Here is a 21,329-nt window from a genome sequence, read left to right as displayed (position 1 = left end):
ATAGTTCAAAAGCATTAAGAATTAAAATGCAAAGGCAGTAGTAGAGCTTCAGGCCATTTGAATCCTTACCGCTGGCAGAAGTATTTTCCTGATAGAGGTCCTGGATCCCATTCCAGCAGAGCCAAGGAAAGGGAAGCACAAATTCCCAAAGAGGTCACTTGGAATACTGGTGAGAGGAGACAATCCTCCCTTTGGTTCCCATTCCCATATGTTCTAGTTATTGAGGACACAGTCTATAAACTATTGTTTCAATGTATATAATGCATCCTGAATGACAACCCCCAAACCTGTGATGTACGGGTAAGCTAGCTTCTTCTTAAAGACATCACTTGCTCTGAGCGCCATTAAACCAGCCAACTTTCAAATCACTAATAACAGAGTCAGAGATGTATTGCCAAGTGCATTATATGCCACCACCAAAATCCAAACAGGCTTACCCAGTGCAGGATCTCGTCTTTTTATAGGACTTCTAAACATTTTACCCATATGACAGACTCCTGAATCTTCTAGTTCATCCCTCATGCTCTGCCACTCATATGTCCTATTGCCATATCAGAGTACATCCTACTTCCTATTCAACATGTCCAATCAGCCTAATGCCAATAATATAGTGAGCCAGCATAATATTGTGCACAATATCAAGAAACTCATGGTCTTCAGACTGTAATATTACAAAGAACAGGAGAGTTAACATAACTCTGGGATAAGACAGTCATTGGGAATGACTACAGGAGAAATGGCTGTAAACACTGCATAGAGACTTTTGGAATGGCATGCTTTGAATTGATAAGTGGCAAAACTGACCCAGTGGTTCTCCTTATCAAACTTTCTAAAGCAGTTAAAAGCCAGCCAACTCCACAATTATTATTGCCACAATATTACTCAGTGCTACGGTTAGTGTATAAGCCAATGACTTACTATGTCCTGTACCTCTTCTCAACCCATCAGCAAAGTTTTATTTATACTGATGCTACTGTATGCCAAGGTTTTCCCACCACACCACCAGCAGTGGGGGCTGATCACTGTGTGACCAGTTAATCACCACTTCCACAATCCCATCATGAGGTCTGCTAGAAAAATACCACAGAGCTTATAATACTAACTATCGTAGCCTGGGTTTCCCATATAAGCAGAGACTGACATGTGTGTTATCTTGGGACATGCTCACCTGCTGAAATGGTTCCCTTGGAGCCTCAAAATTCCCTGCCTATAGCTGGAAAAGAGCAATATTTACCTACCAACTCCTATCCCCTTTGCCTGAGCCTGTCTCATGGAGTAATACCTCTCTCATCCTTCTAGCTTTGAACATTTATCCAAATAATTGAGAGGGTTTTTGCAGGTGTCCCATGCAGACATGGCAGAGAAGCCCTGAAGTATAAAATGAGAGATCCCCAGTGCAGCTGAAATGGGGGCTGTTAGGTTACACCTGATCACACCAAGTTTCTACGGCAATGTTTTTGGGTGTGTGAAGGTTGAGAGGATGGGCGGTAAGACACAATCGGTGTCCAGTGCAGGCCATGCTCCTGGAAGGTAGAAAAGTCTGAAAATACTAGGTGGGTGTACCATATAGGCCATTATATACATAATAGGATCACAGTCTGTACCCTCCATGAGGCCAAGGACAGAGTGTGTTTTATCTTAGTAAGTGTTTAACAAATATCTGTTGAATAAATGAGTAAAAGAACAAATTAATAAATGAACAATGCTGCTGACAGTTGAATTCCTTATAAAATAAAATTAAGAAGTATGTTATTTTAGCTACTAAATATGTAGATATAGGACCCCCTCATTATCAAGTAACAGTGAACTAAAACCTTTCATCGTGCTTTATGAAACACATTATCCAGCAGTCAGTCTCCATCATGTCTCAATGGTAGACAGATAGTAGAGACAAAAGGCAGACTCATATTTCTGCAGGTTCAATTAACCTATGTTTATAGAACAAACATGAAAAATTTAAATAATGACCCAGCGATTGTTCTTTAGTGCAAGTTAACCTGAAAAATGTTTGAAATGACGTAGAGTTTAAGGTAGCTCAGAAACCTTTACATATATAGTCAATTTTAATTTTGGTTTTTAAAAATATTATATTCTGGTCTGCCTAACTCAAAAGCAAAGATACACTCAGTCTAGCATGATCACAAAGCTACATATATATAGTTTCTCTAGATTCCTACCTAATATGTCCATTTTATGTATTTTGTGTATGTATTTATAAAGGTAGTAATAGGCAGACAGAATGAAGGAGACAACAGAATGAGAAAAGGTTTCAGCTTACTCTCAACCAGTTATAAAGAGTTGCCTCTTCTTCCAGGGGGTGGGGCATCGGCCATCTGTATACTTTCAGAGTCTCCCTGGGGCTGAGGCCAGGGCCCAGCTAGGCACCAAAGGAAGGTCATCGTCAAGTAAGACTCCAAGCAGTGCAAGGAGCTAGGAAGCATCTACCCTGGAGGAGTGGATCCTGGAGCAACACACTCACCTCTATGACTGCCAGAAAGAGGAGATCCCCGAGCTGGAGATTGATGTGGAGGAGCTCATGGAAGTAGAGAGTGACGACATCCGGCTTCCAGGGTCAAGGTGCTGGGTTGACTGTTACGAACCCAATGAGTTCTTCATTTCTGGACTGTTGGACAAGATCCGGGACATGCAGAAAATGAGCACACCTGGAAAGAAGTAAGAGTACTTACTGGCGCCCATGAATGGTGGCCCCTACCCCGCCCCCACCTCATAGCAGCAATGATACCGGAGCTCCCGGTGGCCAGGCCTGGTGTTGTGAGCAGTGCTCTCCATGCTTCTGGCCCAGGGGCCTCTTCCCTGCCCCCTTAGTTCTCTATTTTGGGGGGTTTTCATTGTTATTAAACTGATGGAACTGTTTGTGTTTTTATATTGACTCTGCAGTGCAGGACTACCATGTTTCCCTGAAAATAAGACCAGGTCTTATATTAATTTTTGCTCCAAAAGATGCATTAGGGCTTATGTTCAAGGGATGTCATCCTGAAAAATCATGCTAGGGCTTATTTTTTGGTTAGGTCTTATTTTAGGAGAAATACAGTATTAATAAAGCTAAGATGTTCCTTTGGTGCAGCTAAAACCAAAACCAAACCAAACAAAAAGCTGTATTCATTCATTCCCTGCCCTTGAATACAAATTTTATTCTAAAAAATTAAATTAAGATTGATTTCATATTTGCATCGATAAAAAAGAAAAGAAAACTGTCATCTTTTAGGCTCAAAAAAAAAGTTGCCTCTATTACATGGAAAGATTTCAGAATTAACTCATTTTATTTGCAAGTGACTAGAATTGACATTTCCATTACAGTGCTCTAATTTTTTAGTCCCTTTTAAGACAAAAAATCTTGCGTCTCTAAGATGGCCAGTTATGCTGAAACTATAGCCAAAGAGTGTTTTTTATGAGAATAGTGCTAATTGGTTTCAGTTCTGAGCCAATGACCCCAAGGTCAATATTGTCAACTTCTAATTTTATGGCTCCCAACTTTTTCAAGTATGCAGCCCTTTTTTTACTATCGAAAATTTTTTCAACATCTCCCACCTATGATAGCCACTCTTAATTCAGTTCTTTTAAATGAACTTGCATTTCAAAAATCAGAAGAGCACTAAATATAATTGAAAGTGTCTTGTGGAAAATATATGTTCCATTTACAGTCATTGCTTACTTGCTGATAGTAGAGCACTGGTTTCACAGTGGCTCTGGGTCAAAATGCTTGATTTTAAAATTCAGACTGTACTTATTAGAAAACTCTCTAAGGTTCAGTTTTTTCATATAAAAAAAGGAGGATGACATCACATTCTTCAGATACGGTTATAAAGATTAAATGAGGAAATCCATGTAAAGTGTTCAACAGAGTACATATGTTAAACTCTCACTCCATGTAAATATTTTTTAGTGGTATGCATACGGATCTACTGCCTATTTGAAATGACACTGATGTCTTTTCCCAAAAAAAGACTGGGAATAAAAACAGTTTCATTAATTAGTCTACCCAGTCCAGGTTGCTGAGCAAAGGACATTTAGGTCACAATAGCAGTAGTGTAGAAATAGAGATATTATTAATGTCTATGCTGTATTGGAAATTTTTTGGCTGGTTCATTGAGAATTTTACTTAAGTGTCAATTGATTTCATTGGAATTTGATAACCTTGGAGTAAATTTAAGAATGATCTGAGATATGAGTTGATAATTTAAAAGAAAAATTCTCTTTGAAAATAATCCTTATCACTTCTTTGTTTATACTATAAATTAACCATCTCCTTAGTAAGAATTCTAGATTCCTTATTTGTAAAATTTATAATGTTCTGCATATATATATATATATATATATATATATATGTATATATGAAAAACAGCAACCCTTCTTTTAGATAACTTTGGAAAAGCTATTTAAATTCTTAAGCATTATGCACATCTTAGGTAATATATCATGAAGGTAATACAAGAGTTGAAATAAGAGGTGATAACAAGGGAAAATAGCAATTGTTTTCTTTTTCTTACTGCTAACCATCTTCCCCCAAAACCCCCGTAAAAAAGTGAAAAATATAAATATTTTTCACCTAATATTTATATACTTTTCATGGGGCTATTCCTGTTGTTTCATACACTGCTAAATCCATGAGTGCTTTTGTTTATTTTTTATTGCCCACAGCTGTTCTACTTTTTACTTTTGTTATTAAATCAGAAATACTTTTTATTGACTAGAAAGGCAAAAACAAGTACAGCAGAATCATAAGTCTAATTCTCCTTGGTACTCACTGACTTTATAATTTTTAAAAAAGTACAAAACTTTAAAAAAACAAATTGTATTGGGATGGACTGCTGATTATAAAACAATTTTCTTTGGATAACATTGGCTCAATTATCCTTCAAATTAAAAGTTACATAATTATATCTACTAGAGGACTGTGTCTGACTCAGTACATCTCACCCAGTTTAAAAGCACATGGGCTTGTCAAGTTTCTCCCAGTGTAAATTATCTACATAAAGAGGGTTCACTAAATACTTTACATCAGAAAGCAATTATTACTACTTAATATATAAATAATTATTAAAACATGATTATTATCTTTTGTATTCCACTGGAATTATGCTCCATGAGAGCAAATACTTTTGTCTGCATTTTCATTACCTTCCCCAAAAAACTTGGAACAGTGCCTGAATCAATAAAATGTTTGAATGAATGAATGTTATTAATGCAAGTCAAATTACTATAATTAACAATACAACAAAGAATATGTTATGAACAACATGTTACTATACTTAGACCACATAACTACAGATTCGGTAGTTATGTTGTGTTGTTTTTTTTTAAGGCAGGCTTTTTATTCTATTTATTCTTCTGACTTGTTTTATCAGTTAACATTTGTAGAATTGAGAATTTTAACACACTTCTCATAAATTAGCCATGATTGAGAAAAACAACGAATTCTCAAAAAACAGAAGTTATATGATGTCTGACAATTATGTTTGTGAACTTGTTGTATGATGTTACTAACCCTTTTGATATCAGAGGGATTATTCATTATGAATTTATACCAGCTGAACAAACAGTTAACCAAGTTTACTATTTGGAAGGGCTGAAAAGGCTGCATGAAAAAGTTAGGCAACCTGAACTTTTCACCAACAATTCATGGCTCTTGCATCACGACAATGCACCAGCTCACACAGCACTGTCTGTGAGGGAGTTTTTAGCCAGTAAACAAATAACTGTACTGGAACACCTTCCCTACTCTTCTGATCTGGCCCCCAGTGACTTCTTTCTTTACCTGAAGATAAAGGAAATATTGAAAGAAAGACATTTTGATGACATTCAGGACATCAAGGCTAGTACAGCAATAGCTCTGATAGCCATTCCAGCAAGAATTCAAAAAGGGTGCTTTGAAGAATGGACTAGGCACTAGCATCCGTGCATAGCTTCCCAAGGGGAGTACTTTGAAGGTGACCATAGTGATATTCAGCAATGAGGTATGTAGCACTTTTTCTAGGATGAGTTCCTGAACTTAATTGTCATACCTTGTATTATGTGTGTGTTGTGAATTGAATGTTTGTGTTTAGCTAGATGCTTTAAGTAAAATTTTCTATTTAAACTATTATTATTAAACTCGTTGTATTATTGTACTAATTGAGGTTAATTAGTAGAGCTTGCATACAAATGTTTATCTACAACCAAAGTTCATACTTCCTTTACTGTTCTAAGAGATTGCTTATTCCACCAGGAGAAAGTCACCTACCTTATCACCAATGGTGATGATCTGAACTAATCCAGTTAGTGAGAAACACTCTGGTCTTGGAGTCAGATTCTATATTCTAATTTCAAAGAATTTCAAGTACCATTGGTAGGCTCTGAACCTCAACTTCCTTATTTGTAAAATTTATAAAATTTATAATGTTCTGCCTACCAATGCATAAATTGATGTCCAGAGCAAATGAGTAAGTATAGGAAAGTGAATATGAACTGTAAAGCAATATTAAAGTATATGACATAGGTGTATTAGTACTCAACTCTATGTTCATACTGTCAAAAATACTTTTTTTTAATAGTTATAACTTTGCATCAAATTTTCTTTGTGGGAATGTAGTCAAGTCCCAAATATCTGAAGATGACAAATAATATATATAAATAGAATAACAGAAATATCCAGTGTTTGTATTACACTCTATTCTTTTATATTTAACTGGACTCCTTTTTCAGAGTGCATCCTCAGATAGAATTCACATGGCAGTAATTTGAAAAAAGCAAAAAAAGTAGAAATATGTGGTTATCAATCAATCATTGATTATGCATTAACCTCCTGTTTAAAGTCTTCATATTTGAAGTGAAAATCAGAAGTGAACTTTCTAATAGATAAAAATAAAAATAAAAATTTTAAAAAGCCAGGTTGGGAATAGAATGAGAATAAAAATTTCTGTTACCAGGAAACAACTTGCCCAGTTCTTTTTATCCCCAACCCAATTAGTTTAAGTATGACATAAACCTGAGCTCATCAAATCCCTTTATATTAATATCTTTGTCACACATTTTAGTATTCCAAATGGTGGTTTGACTGAATTGGGTAGCAATTTAACTGCTATCCAATCAATACAATCAAAAGGATGTCTGAGTCGCACTAAACTCGAGGAATATCAAGAATGAGAAAAATAATGTGAAAACAACATGTTATAGGGAACTTAAAAAAAATTAAATCATACAAAATATCATTTTCACATTACTTGTCCAGTGTATAGTGAAAAAATTACTACATATGCAAAGAAATAGAAAAATGTCACCCATAATCAAGATAAAAACAAATCAATGGAAACCAACTCTGAGATGGCCCAAACACAGTACATATGTAGTCGACAAAGACTACAAGGAGACATTTATTAATTTGGAAAAAGATTTAAAGGATAATGTGTTCGAAGAATTAGAAGTAAACATATGAGTAGTCTTAATGAATAAACAGAATCTCAGCAGCAAAATAGAACATATTTAAAAAATCAAATAGAAATTCTTTGAATGAGATTAGAGATGGAAGAATAATGAACTTGAGACTAATGAACAAGAATTATCCAAACTTAATGTGATGGCTCGGTGTGAGGTCGGAGGGATAGTGGATGGGGGGAGGGAGGTTCACAGTGTGAGGGATATAAATGATGAATGTCTAAGTATTACCTTGTCTTGTACACCTGAAACTAATAAATTAAAAAAAAAAAAAGAATTATCCAAACTGAAGAACAGAGAGAACAAATTTTAAAGAAATTGAGTAGAACCTCAGAAATGTGTAGGATAATATCAAATAGTCTAACACACCATTGGCAGCTTGAGTATTTAAAGTCCCCAAGAGAAAAGAGCTAGAATGTGTCAGAAAAGTACTTCAAAAATAACGGCTGAACATTTCATATATTTGGTTAAAAAAAAAAAAACATAAAAAGAAAAACTCATTGACTTATATGTAGATACAAGAAGTTTAATGCACGCTTCTCAAGACAAATATGAAAAGAGCAACACTATGTACAGAGGATAACTACTGAAAACCAAAGGTAAAGTGATAATTTTGGATGCAATCAGAAAAAACGAAGACACCACATACAGGACAGCAATAGTATAATGTAAGAGTTTCCAAGCAGCCTTGGCAGGAAGAGAAAAATGTGATAGGGAAAGAACTAAAGATGGACTTTGTCTCACAATTTTTCTACAACTAGCTTTACTGAGGGAAAATCCTAATTTTTCTGAAGCTAATGGCAAGATAAAGAAGAGGGAGACTACTTCTAATCAGTTCTTTATGGGCAAAACAACTCCTGTAAAATTCCATTGCGTCAATATTTAATGAATAATTTTAAAAAATATTTCTGTAATAAATTTCTGAGTTGCTGTAATTATTGCTGTAACAGTGTCAGAAAATTTGCCTTCGTATTTTTCACGCTTTTTCCCCGTCTGACTTATTTAGAGCAGCCATTGCAACATGAGATCTCTCATTTAGGCCAATTATGATTCTTTCTTTCCAGTTTTAGAATCAATGTAAGCAATCAACATTTGAAAGATTAAGGAGAGTTACATAAATAAGACTGAGAAAAGGTTCATGCATTTAGCTCCTAGTATGTGAGTGCCAATTTTCAGTTAGAAAAAGATAAACTCTGCCAAAAGAATGCATTTGGCAGTTAGTGTAGTGATTTCTCAAGAGAACACCTAAATGAGATGTTGCAATTCTTGCTACATTTAGTTTATCATTAAACAAAAGTGGTTGATGTTATTGCAAAAGCAAAGATAATTTTTTAGAAAAATGAAAGAACAGATTGGTCTTAAGCTCTGTAACCAAATCATAGGAAACAAGTAGCTGTATGTTTGAATGAATTAATCATCAGAAGATGACTGAAATACCATTAAATTAAAAACTACAAAAGTACATATGTTGTATTATCTTAAACAAAGATGAAAACTATAATGTGTTAACAGTTTTTCTCTGAATTCTGGGTTTGTCAATTATTTTTAAACTCTTTGGCACTCTTTTAGAGTTTCTTTGTTTCCAAATAATTTACAGTAAGACTAAAGCATTTTTTAATTAACTTCCAAAGTAAACTAGGAGTTTAACCAAAGGAAAAGTTTAGATTTGTGGTAGGCAGAAAGTTAATTTTTGAACAAGACTACCTTCCCATATTCCCTCCAACAATGTTCACAGTATCTACTAATTTCCTTTACCACATGGGTTTCCATTGGCCTTACACAGATATCGCTTGCTTAGTTATCTTTTTTCCAACTAACTGGACTCTATTTTCAGAACCTAACACCCAAGTATTTTCAATATAGATGGAGGATCTGATGAAAAATGTAACTGCTTAGTCCAGCTTATCAAGATTTTGATGGAATTTGCCCATGCAGTTAGTCCTTAGCTACTAAACTGATAATGGAATTCTGTATCACTTATCTGTGATAGTTTTAAACCCAGGATACAGGGCTGGTTTTAAATTTTCCACTGAGTTCCAGACCTCATTGATTCCAATGATCTTTTCAGATATTATAAATTTGGAAAGCCAGTAAAGAAAGTGATAATAGCTAGAATATGACTAATAGAAAACATTAAGGCATGTTACTACGTGGTTGATGTTATGGTAAACCCTACACGTGAATTATCTTAATTAAACTCACAACAATCTTATGACAAAAGTACTACGAGTTATCACCACTTTGCATATGAAAAAATGAGACTTAAAGAGACAAGATAATTTCCCAAGATTACGTAGTCAATAAGAGCTGAGTAGGGATTTGATTCTAGAGCCTGCATACCCAACCCCTACCTAACCCTGCATTCCTGAAAAGAGGGCTATTATAAGAACAAGGAGCTGACTTGATTGCAATGAATGGTAACTCCTTGTGCCTCTCTGGGCAAATCACAGAATCTGTCTAGGAATTCATTTCCTCTTCTGTGAATTGAAGATGTTGAATTCCATGCTGTACAAGGCCACTATGAGATCTCAAATTATAGTATCCTAAAATAAACTAGTGGTAAGGTATTAATAGAAAGAACTTTAAATGAGGTGTAGAAAGTCCAAGATAACTTTTGTGATTTGGGGATAGTCATTTAACCTCTCTAGTTATTTGCCTCAAGAAAAGGTTATTATATATATGTGTGTGTATATACATTTATGTGTGTGTGTGTGTGTGTGTGTGTGAATGTGCGTGTGTCTGTATCTCAGTAGCTTCAAAAAGTTTAATATAGAACCTAAATATAAAGTACTATCCCATCCCCTTCAATACATTTTATAGCATTGAATTACGGATTTGAGCAATTGTGATATATTGGCTTCTCACTCTTGTTTTTCCCCTTATCACTTAAAAAAACTAGTCTGCAGTATTTTAAGGTAATCCTTATTTGCAGTAGGTTGAAACAGAGAAGGAGGAAGAGAGGGAAGGAGAAACACAGAAACCTCCAAGTTTCTATTTATGTATGAGAAAGGTAGGGAATGTCCAAAACAGACATATAAAGGAGAAGCAGGATGTACCCACTAATAAATTAAATAAATTTTAGTAAAAAACAGCAGTGGAAAATAATCTGTGTATACCCTGACTCTTTTTCAGTTTGACGAAGTTAATGATTAAAATCTCCCAGATTTGTCACTGCATTTTCCCCAGGGTGTTTATTTGCCTTGATTGATATTATTTTATCTCTGTGGGCCAAGGATGACTGCCCTTTCTTCTGTGTAGAGATTAATAATTGATTAGTTCATAGTTGGGAAATAGTAAAAGGGAATTGATTACTTTGGGCTGCCATTTTTTACTGGGTAACCTGCAGGAAACAGGAGTGCTGCAGGACTTGCAGGCAGGAAAATGAAGAAGGTGCTGGTTCTCCTGCTGGCTGTAGCATTTGTGCATGCTCTAGAGAGAGGTAAGACTCCCAGTGGTGTGACTATGTATGAGAACTCTTACTAGTCTAATTTTCTGTTACCATTTTTTAAAAAATTATACAAATGGTGATAAACAAGAGAGTTTGTGAATATGTTGGGGAGAAAGGGAAGAATCAGAGAGAATCATGTCTGAGCTCAAATATGGTATGTAGCCTTCAATTAGAATAGCCAAGAAATCAAGTAATCTCATGAAAGAAGGAAAAATTATATAATTTGTCAGTTAGCCTTCCTTGCTTTTTTGAAACCTAGAGAGAATGGTTTAAAATTAGAAATATTTTAGCTGTTAAAAGATAATGCAAATGGAGGCTATGAAACATCACTGAGCATTTTTTCAGACTTCAAATATTTATTGCCATTGAAAGCATAATATACCATATCAATGATGCATGAGGTCAACTGAGATTTCTTTGATCCTCTTCAAGGAATCCTTCCTGTATGTGTAATATTTGGAAATGCATTATCGTTTTTAAAATATCCCAAATAAAATAATTCAATAGCTATGAAACATGACTATTAAAAGATAATTGAGCTATATTTTTTATTAAGATTACTCTTCAAATGGTATCTCCATCTTTTGGCAATGTTTAAAACCTTTTTTAAATGATACAAGCTGAAATTATGCATATAACTTTGTGGAAAGTTCCCATGCTGCAATATTTATAATCAGTTTCAATTTACTTTCCTGGCTGATTCTTTAATGCTTCTAAGGGAATCTGCATTCATCCTGCTTTGAAAAATTAACATTCATTTAGTGCTTTCAGTTAATAATCTCATTCAAATCATACATTAGTATCCATATTAATAATGTATTTAACCATTGGAATAAAATATGTGTACTATGTATGTACCAGGAATTATTGGTATTAACTATAACATGAATAATCTTACTGCGGACATTTTCTTATTCTTTTTACTTTCACTTTTCCTTGATCTTACTTTTATCATTCAAACTATTTAAAATTTTGTCTTATTCACCCATAGATTCTTAAATAAACTATGGACCTTTCTTTATGTAAGACTACAAAGTCTGAGATATATTGGCGTATAGATAAGTAAAATAAATTGTGTCCCTTACGAGACCTCTGAATATGCCAAGACCCAAGAAACCCTACAAGCTTACTCTTTTGCCCAAGGTTTCCCTGGAGCAGATATGAACCTGAAAAATCCTACTGAAGCAGGTTTAGTTCAGAATGTTCAAAACAGAGAAGGTCTATTCCTAGAATTATATGTGGACTCCATAATGTGGGACATGAGTGACCATTTTGGACTACTGACTCAATAAGTGTACATTGGTCTCACCTCAAAGAGTTACAGTGCCCTTTGAAAAATAGCAGATTATTCTGCAACCTCTATTTCGACATCCTTCTGTATTCTCTGGCCCTGATGAAATGAATGCTAAAAAACTCAAGCCAGCTGCCTTAAAAGTCTAAACTTCACAATGAACTTCAAAATATCCATGTGCCATAGGTCTGATGATATTCTCTGAGACAGACATTTATAAGCAACAAATATTCAACATTTGGAAATGATGCTCCTGACCCATCAGTCCTCTATTCTATAAGGCCTGAGCATGACCCAAATACCAAGTTAGTGGTTTACTTGGAAGTTAGGTATGTGCCTTCTGGCAGGAAGTTACAAAGTATATGGATAAAGGCATTGAGAGAGCTTTGAATGGTGAGGGATTGGTTTGGGCTGCAGCTCTCTCTGCCTGTTACAGTTCTGGAGAGCTAACTGATTGTCTACAGCATTTGTTTAGAACACCTCTTCCAAAGTATATTTCACTCAAGACTTGTCTTGGAAAACAGTTTATATGGCCAAACACATTTAAGAAATAAAACATGCATTAGTCCTTGGTTAGTTCACAATCAATGCCTTTATTGTCCCAAAGGTTTTGTCTGAGAAGTCCTACCAGAAAGAAACATATTTAGCTCAGAATTCCCCAAGCATACTGGCTTTTACCTAAAATGCCGAGACCCCATGAAAGTATTCTTTGGAAATTGATACTGCTGTAGCTCAACATGAACACCAACTCCAGTTAGGCCAGTCCTCTTTAATCAAGCAGTACTGGGAATTCAGTTCACATCTGGGGAGAGAAGGGCTTATCAAATGTGCCAAATCTAGATGGTATCATAAGAAAACATCCACTTTAGCTACCCCTTGAAAGGCAAAAAGGCAGTGTTTTCCAGTTGCCTCCACTTGGCTTCTTTCCCCAGGACTGAAATGGAAGTAGCACTAATCTGCAATGTATATTTCTCTTCCCTCCCCACGCCCCCCCCCAAAAAAAAAAACCACAAGTAACAAAAACTGCTGACACAGCTATACAATTACCAAGGAAATAATGCTAACAGGAAATAAACCATTATAGTTTATACGAGCTGTTGGCAAGAACAGGATATTTACTATGAACATTTTCATTTTTGCTTTAAGTACTTCATTCTCAGCATACATTTTTACTAAATAATATCAAACAGAAAGAAAGCCCCCTTTGGTGGATGAGCTATATGTTTCCTTCTTCCACTTGCTTATCAAAACGCCTTAAACAATGTGGGTTATCCCAATCTCCCAAACCACCACTGAATCACTGTTTCTCTTTTTTACAAGTTTCCCGCCCCTTCATCAGTAACCACTTGAAAAACAAAGCTGTCCTAAGTTTGATTCAGGAACATAGCTGTACAGAATGCCAGAGAGAAATAAATTAGGATAAGTAGATATCCTCTTTATTTTTCCAAATAACTTTATAAACTTTCGCTAAAACCTACATATGGTTATTGAGGAGAAGATGTAGAATGTGAGAATTACATGATGAAAAGAAGACAGCCACGTAAAGACCTAGAAGTGAGTTTGAAGTGGAAGGAACTCAGGTGTAAAAGTCCTGATCTAGGAACAAGCATGGTGCGATCCAAGTTCACAAAGAAGCCAGAGTAAAGCATAAAAGAGTCTTAGCCAAGAGGGGAAAGGAAATGGAGCCAAAGCCAAAGAAAGCAGCTAACTTCATCATCAAACGCAATGCTAACCTTCCTGGACATCAATAACAATATCACATTTCATCGTTGCGATGTGCAATGCCTGGTGTGCACTCATCATCAGGTGTGTGGTGTAGGAATAAGTGTGCGCATTCTTTAAAAGGCTACAGATGAATCAATATAGGAAGGAGATGAAGAAATCCTTAAAAGGAATCGATAACTCTCTCCTCTACTATGATAGTATCCAGTGTCCAGTATTAATTCTGCCCACTGCAACCTTCCTTTCTCCTATTTTCCCCCAGTTCACACTGCTGCACCGACACTGTCCTCCACACTATCCCATACTCTATGAACTCTGTACTACCTCAGGGCTTCGTACTAGTCCTCCCTCCTCTTAGATCACTGATCCCCCTGATAATCCATATAGCTCCCTTCCTCACCTCCTTCTGGTGTTTGCTCCAACTTCATGTACTGAGAAGGCTTCCTTGACTAACCTATCTCAAATAGCACCTACATCTCCATTTTTCTCTATTCCTGTACCATGCCTTTTTTTTTTTTTTAGCATTCATCACCTTACCTTATCAACAGCTGTTCATTTGTTTATTGTAATGAATTAAAATGTAGACTGTAAAATGTAGAATTCTGGCAGAACCAGAATTTTATGCTAATTATTTGGGTTTACAAAGATAATACTATCACTTGCATTGCTGCCTTTATTTGAGTTACCTCAGATAAAATCTTTTGCTACTGTACAACCAAGTATAAGAGGGAAATATGTGTCCCTATCACCAGTGTAGGGGGAATTAAGTGAAACTCATGCTGCTTACTTGAATTATCCATGACTGGTCCAAACACCAGATCATCCCTATCCTCTGAAACTAGCTCTGTCTTCTAACTTCCCAATTTTCCTGACACCATCATATCTGGGTTATTTATGTTCAATCCTATAAAGCCTTCTTGGACTTCTTTCTTCATCTTATTATCCATATTCAATCATTTCCACATTCTATAAAATTCAGTCTTGAAATGGATCAGCCTTGTACATAGAGTTCTATTGTAGAAACGTCCTCAGTATTCCTTTTGTATCTCCCCTTTACCTTCTGCATATGCCTGGTTCTCAAAGTCTGTGAATACTGCCTCTCAAACCTACTAGGTTTACATTTCCATACACTGTCCTAGTCCAGGCCTTTGTTCCCCTGTACCTGACTATTATGTCTTCCTAACCCTGACTCCCACCACTTGCCCAATTAATTATTATTAAAATACAATATGAAACTTGACATGATGTAATAAATGGAATCCAAAAATGAATTGATTACATTAAAAAATCAGAATCACTATTGTGAGATAAATGAAATGATGGGTTTGAGCATGTGCAGCTGGCTGGTGGGATTCTAGGGATCAAGCTGTCTGATACAAATCCACCCCAATTCTAATTTCTGCTTAGAGTCACCTGATGGTGGGTGTGAACTCAGGCTTAACTATTAATGAGTGTGTGATAGGCAGAAGGAAGGGCCCTCCAAAAATATCCAGATCCTGATGCCCAGAAACTGTACATAGATTAGGTTACATCACAAAGGAGAATTAAAGTTGCAGAGGGAAGAAAGTTTGCTAATCAGCTGAACTTAAAGTAGAAAAACAATCGTGATTGTCTGGGTGTGACCAATGGAATAACAAGGATCTTTAAGGTGGAAGAGAGAAGCAGGAAAAAGGTGACAAAAAAAAAAAAAAAAAGGCACAGAGAGATACAAAGTTGCTGGCTTAGAAGATGGAGGAAAGTGGTCTACAGCCAAGAAATGTAGGCTGCCTCTAGAAGCTAGAAAAAGGCAAGGAAATGGATCCTCCCTTACTGCCTCCAAGAGGAACATAGCCCTGCTGACACACTGATTTTAGCCCCGTGAGACCTGTGTCAGATTACACAATAGAACTGTAAGGTACAAAAATCTGTGTTGTTTAAGGCACTAAACATGTGGTAGTTTGTTACAGTAGCAGTAGAAATGTAATATGGTATGCTTCTGGGTCCTGTGACTAGCTGGGACTTCCTGAAGAAAAGGAACATTGAGTCAAGGCATCTCATTGTTGATAGTCTACCATTTTATTGGCCAGATCCAATAAAGTTGGGAGAGTTGGCCAGGAAATGACTGTGGTACATATTAACTAAATTTCCTGCTCCCTGGGAGTTTTCTATTTTTACCTTTTTTTCCATATTCTTCTGACCAGAAATAATTTAGCCTATCATGTAAGAGGACTAGAGGAATCATATATCTATATCATAAGTGAATATAAAATCTGATACTGTATATTATCGCTGGATTTTACCATAAGAACAGTTGCTCATATTCATTGAGTGTTTACCACATGTTAGGCAGGAGATAAGCTAAGCATTTTCATACAGATTAACATGTTTCATATAACAGCCTTATGGAGAAGGTACTATTTATCTTAAATCCAAGCTTTCTATTATTTGAACATGGCTTGAGTTGGTCATTCCCCTACATGAATATATTGCAATAGATAACTTATCTTAAAAAAAAAAAGAAGTAAAACTTTGACTATCAAGCCTTTCTATGTTTAAGTCCCATACTCCAGTTTCCTTATCCAACTACTCATTAGTCTCTAGACATGACTTGTGATTTTCCAACTTCAAGTAAAATTCTCTCCTAATTCATTTACTCCTGTTAAAATCCTACTTATCATTCACGGTCCACCTCAATTAACATAATAGTTCTTTACATGAAGCTTTCTAAAAGCCCTCTTCCATTCTAAAATTTCAGAATGCTTCGCTTCAATTTCTCCTGTGGCAATGATCACTATTAGTGTTGTATACTTATCTCTACTTCCAGACTTCGTTTCCTTAAGTATTGGTGGTTTTAGAGTTTTCTTTTGCATAGTAACTTACTCTTGGTATACATGGTCAATAGAGATTTGTGTCATGCAAATGTATAAAAATAATCACAAACTGACTTGATTTAGCTAGTAATAATAACTGACAAGTATATGCTGTTTACTGTGGAGGGAGCAGGCACTGTTTTAAGCATTTTACATATACAAGGTGTGATCAAACAGTATGATGAATGCTTAAATAAAAACAATTATTACAGTAAAAGACACATTGCTATTAATCCCCTCAAAATACACCCCCTCGCTTCGAACACAATTATCCCATCATTCTTGTCACTTTCTGAAGCAGTTCTGGAAGTCCTCTTTCATGAATGTCTTTAACTGCGCTGTGGTGGCTGCCTCCATGTCCTGAATTGATTCAAAATGTTTTCCTTTCATGGTCATTTTGACTTTGGGGAAGAGCCAGAGTCGCATGCTAGGTCTGGGGAATACGGTGGAGGAGGACACACTGTAATGTTCTTTTGACAGAAATTTCCATACCAGAAGCGATATGTGACATGGAGGTTTTCTGTTTTGATCACAAAATATAGTGAATACTGTTACCAAATGCCATCCAACGGAAAGGCAGGGATCTTCAATACTGGAAGTGGCAATACTGGAAGTAACAGTGTGTGACAAGTTTCAACTTGTTTGCTGCAGTCGGATGTGAGCTATGGCTGAGAGAAGGTGTGTTTTAAGGTGTGCCATATATCATCCTCCATCATGACAACGCTCCGTGTCACACATCGCTTCTGGTGCACAGCAACTTCTGTCAAATAAAAACATTATGGTGTGTCTCATCCACCTTATTCACCAGATCTGCACCGTGAGAGACTTCTGGCTCTTCCCCAAAGTCAAATGATTCAGGACATTCAGGCAGCCACAACAGCACAACCGAAGACACTCACAAAGGACTTCCAGAACTGCTTCAGAATGTGGCAAGAACGATGGGATAAGTGTGTTCAAAGCAAGGGGAACTATTTTGAGGGGGATTAATGTCAATGTGTCTTTTAATGTAATAAATTTTTTTGAATTTAAACATTCACTGTATGTTTTGATCACACCTCATTGTATTAACTAATCTAATCTTCACAACAATCCTATGAAATACAATTGTCTCCATTTTACAAATGAGAAGGCTGAGGAGGAACAAACAAGATAGAGAACTTGACCTTGGTCTCACTATTCACTAGCACGAATTCAAATCCAGGCAGTCTGGATCCAGGATCTCATCCCTAAATCATGATAAAATATGAAATAATCATGATAAAACAGCCATGGGTATTTTCTTTGGCCTTTGTGGTTTGAGTCAGCAAGGTGTCTTTAAAGTTTAACTTGATTTGTTGTCAACATTTAAAAATCTGAAGATTTCACGTAAAAATCCAGATTTCGAATTTCTCCAAAAGCATGAGAAGATGTAGCAATAGGGCCAAATTTTCACATGGCAACAATGACCTAGAGCTGAATTATGACTGGCCTTTTCAAGTAGAACCATGAAACCAATACTGGGCATTTTCCTTTCTTCACTTGGATCAAATGTTAAGTTACACAGTTCCCACGTCCTAAGGGCATTTGAATTTGCTCTCCTTGGTGTCTTGGATAGTATCTAATAATGAGTCTTCAGTTTCTCGCTGGAATTTCATAATTAGAAAATTGCATTCCATTAAGTAAAAAAAAAAATACTTCAGCATAACAATTATGTGCTATAGAATTGTTTTGGCCTTGTAAAAAGTTTATACAAATAGTTTTTATAATTTAAAAAAAAATGGTCACTAACCTTTGAAAAGGAATTTACCATATACAAAATAATGCCATTTATGGTGTAATCTGCTGGACTTAAAAATGCATTTAAAGGGCTCAAGAGATCTGCTTGACAAAAATCATTTATGATGATAGAGACAGATAGTAATAAAAATGAACATTCCAGTCTTGTCATTGGATTAAGTGTATATATGGAAATTATGTAGCTTTAATAGCTATTGAGATGTGTGGATTGATAGGAAACAGTGAAAGAAAATCATCTGTGTCCAATATTTTCTGAATTGTCTTAATTAAGAGATAGAGTACATGGTTAGCTAATGAAGCAGAATCATCACCTCTTTCTGTTTTTATCAGCTCAAAGGTATACAACGTGGAAATGTGATTTTGCCATTCCTTATTGAATAATACTTTCTTCAGATTTCATAAAAAATGCTTAATGAATTGGCTTTTTGAATACTCATATCTGTCCAGAATTGTGCCAGGCACTCGGGATCTAACAATATGATCTTTGCATTGAACGAACTTTCACAGAAAATAAGACAATTCTACTTAAAGGAAACATAATTAGTATTGTACTCCTCTCTAAGATCTGTTAGCAAATACCTAGTGAGTTACTACATATCCCTGTCTCTACAGAGACCAAAGCACTGAACTGAGACTGTCAGCCAAACTGCTTACCTTTCTATTTGCAAGGTTTAACAAACTAGCAAGCTTGTCTTAAAAAAGGGAGTATGAAGAGGAAGAATGAACTTTGCCAGGACTGGTAGTAATAAATGAAGACTTCAGAAGGGCAGCAATAATAAAGAATCTTTCAATACCATAAAAAGAATAATATTAGGTTGGTGCAAAAGTAATTGTGGTTTAAAAGGTTAAAAATCATTGCAAAAACCGCAATTACTTTTGCACCAACCTAATAGTAAATTTCAATAGAATAATTCTCAAACTCACAGATAAAATAAGCTCAAAAAGTTGATTGTTTGATTATTTGGATGTTAACACAATTTTCCCTAGAAACAATTAAAGATGAAGTTTTTAAAATGACACACAAAAATATGCAGTAAATGTAGGAGGTGAACTGTGGTAACTACAAATCTCATAAGATTTTTGTGATAAAGATAATATGTAAAAATATTTGGAACAGTAACTGCCAAATTGTTCACACTCAAATATGAACCATTATCATGATACTATTTTTCCTTATATTGCTTTAAAATCTAAACCCTGCAATGCATTGTTTCCAAGTTGGGATGCAGGGAACATCACCCTCATCCATTCCAAAGGTGGGAGAGGGAAAATTGCCCCCCTGCTTTCACCCCTGCAAAAGCATTTGTAGATGTCAAGATGCCCAACCTATGAAGGGAAGGGGAGGTAGAAAGAGATGAATGGTGAAGAATGCCTCTTGTGGGACTTTGGTGAGTATAGCATCTACATAGGCTACCACCCATGGTGCACCCAAGGGTATTAGTTTGAGTGACTATCAGGCCACCTATATTACAACTGTAGTTTCTGGGCAACTGACCCATTGACCTTATCTCTATTACTGTTTTTGAATTTTCAAGATTTGAAATGAAGCTCTCTTTGTTCCACTAATTGCATCCTAAAGGTATTTTTTTAATTTATTCTAGGTTTGTTAATCTGTAGATGTCATGTAGCTCTCCAGGTTTAGTAATTTAAAGAACTGAATTTGTTTCCAGTGACTCAGACTCAGAAAACTGCACACCTGACAGCAAACATTAGTATCAACATGAAAAGCCATATTAACCCTTCATATGATTAAAAATATCAATGGAGAGGGAATTTTTTTTAAAGCCTGAAAATGAAATAAATGTTAATTCAATTGTCACTTCTTCATTGACAGAGTTTCTAGTGATATATCAATCATTTTGTTTAGCTCCAACAATCAGGTTGGCTTTCTAAACCAGTCCAGCAATGTTTAATTTCTCAAGTAAAAGCCACTACTCTGAAATCACCAATATCTAGCCTGACTGTTTTAATAAGCACTGCAAACCATATTCTTAAAAGGTAAAGTTTTAAAAAAAAATCAAAAACAAATATACTGACCTTTTCTGATACAGATGAGCCTGTCAGAAATAAAATGCCAAAGGAATAAAATCGCAAAACTATAAAATTCCAATTTTATAGTTTTAATTCCAATGTTCCAAAACCCCATGATTCTTCAGAAAACAATAGGAAATAGCAACTAAAGACAGTTCCTAGGATTCTGTATAAGCATGTATCCAATTCAATGGTATATAAACAGCTTCTCTAGGTGACCAAATTGGTTTTAGAGAAAGATTCTAACAAAAGTTAAAGCATTCAAAATACTTATTTTAGTAAAGTTTATACCAAGACAGTGAGTATCTTATTGACTCAGCCCACTAGACTGAAAGTTCCGTGAAGGCAGAGATGTGTCTATTTTGCTCTCCATCATAATTCAACATTGAACCCAATGCCTCACACAGAGTAAGTCTTCAAAACATCGATGTTGCATGTATGAATGAATATTGTCAGCTGTGTTAGGAGAGGTGAGTTACATGGAGCACTAAAGATTTCTTGAAAGTAAATCAAATTTGTTTTCAAAAGTCCAGAATCAGACATGGTTTATCAGAATATTTCACAATACAGATAGAAATAAGACATGTTATTACAAAAAGCAAAAATTCTGTTAATGAAATTTGTAAACATTTACTGTTGAGATGTCACTGTGTGAAAAAGATTTCACCAGTGTCACTAAGATTATGCAATGTTTACAGGGGCCAGGTCAAAGTCCAGACCACCCTCTTTATAACCACATAGCACATTAACGAACAAAGTATGTCATTTACAATTCATTCAA

The 21,329-nt window shown here is 35.5% G+C and overlaps 2 protein-coding genes across 2 annotated transcripts in view; one reads left to right on the top strand and one right to left on the bottom strand.

Moving 5' to 3' along the window:
• The window catches only part of NPFFR2 (neuropeptide FF receptor 2), a 306,596-nt gene that overhangs the window by 198,786 nt on the left and 86,481 nt on the right, over window positions 1–21,329 (bottom strand). Inside the window, exon 2 of the mRNA XM_081063838.1 lies at window positions 2,480–2,663. The gene's annotated coding sequence lies outside the window, so the exon portion shown is untranslated. The remainder of the gene's footprint in view (window positions 1–2,479; window positions 2,664–21,329) is intronic.
• Window positions 10,638–21,329, top strand: part of GC (GC vitamin D binding protein) — a 34,406-nt gene continuing 23,714 nt past the window's right edge. The window contains exon 1 of the mRNA XM_081061346.1: window positions 10,638–10,870. Coding sequence (XP_080917472.1) covers window positions 10,813–10,870 — 58 coding nt within the window. The 5' untranslated portion in view covers window positions 10,638–10,812. The remainder of the gene's footprint in view (window positions 10,871–21,329) is intronic.

Source organism: Rhinolophus hipposideros (assembly GCF_964194185.1).
Source record: "Rhinolophus hipposideros genome assembly, chromosome: 1".
Classification (NCBI taxonomy): Eukaryota; Metazoa; Chordata; class Mammalia; order Chiroptera; family Rhinolophidae; genus Rhinolophus; species Rhinolophus hipposideros.
The sequence above is the reverse complement of the archived record's forward strand: the minus strand, read 5'-3'. Positions and strand labels throughout refer to the sequence as shown.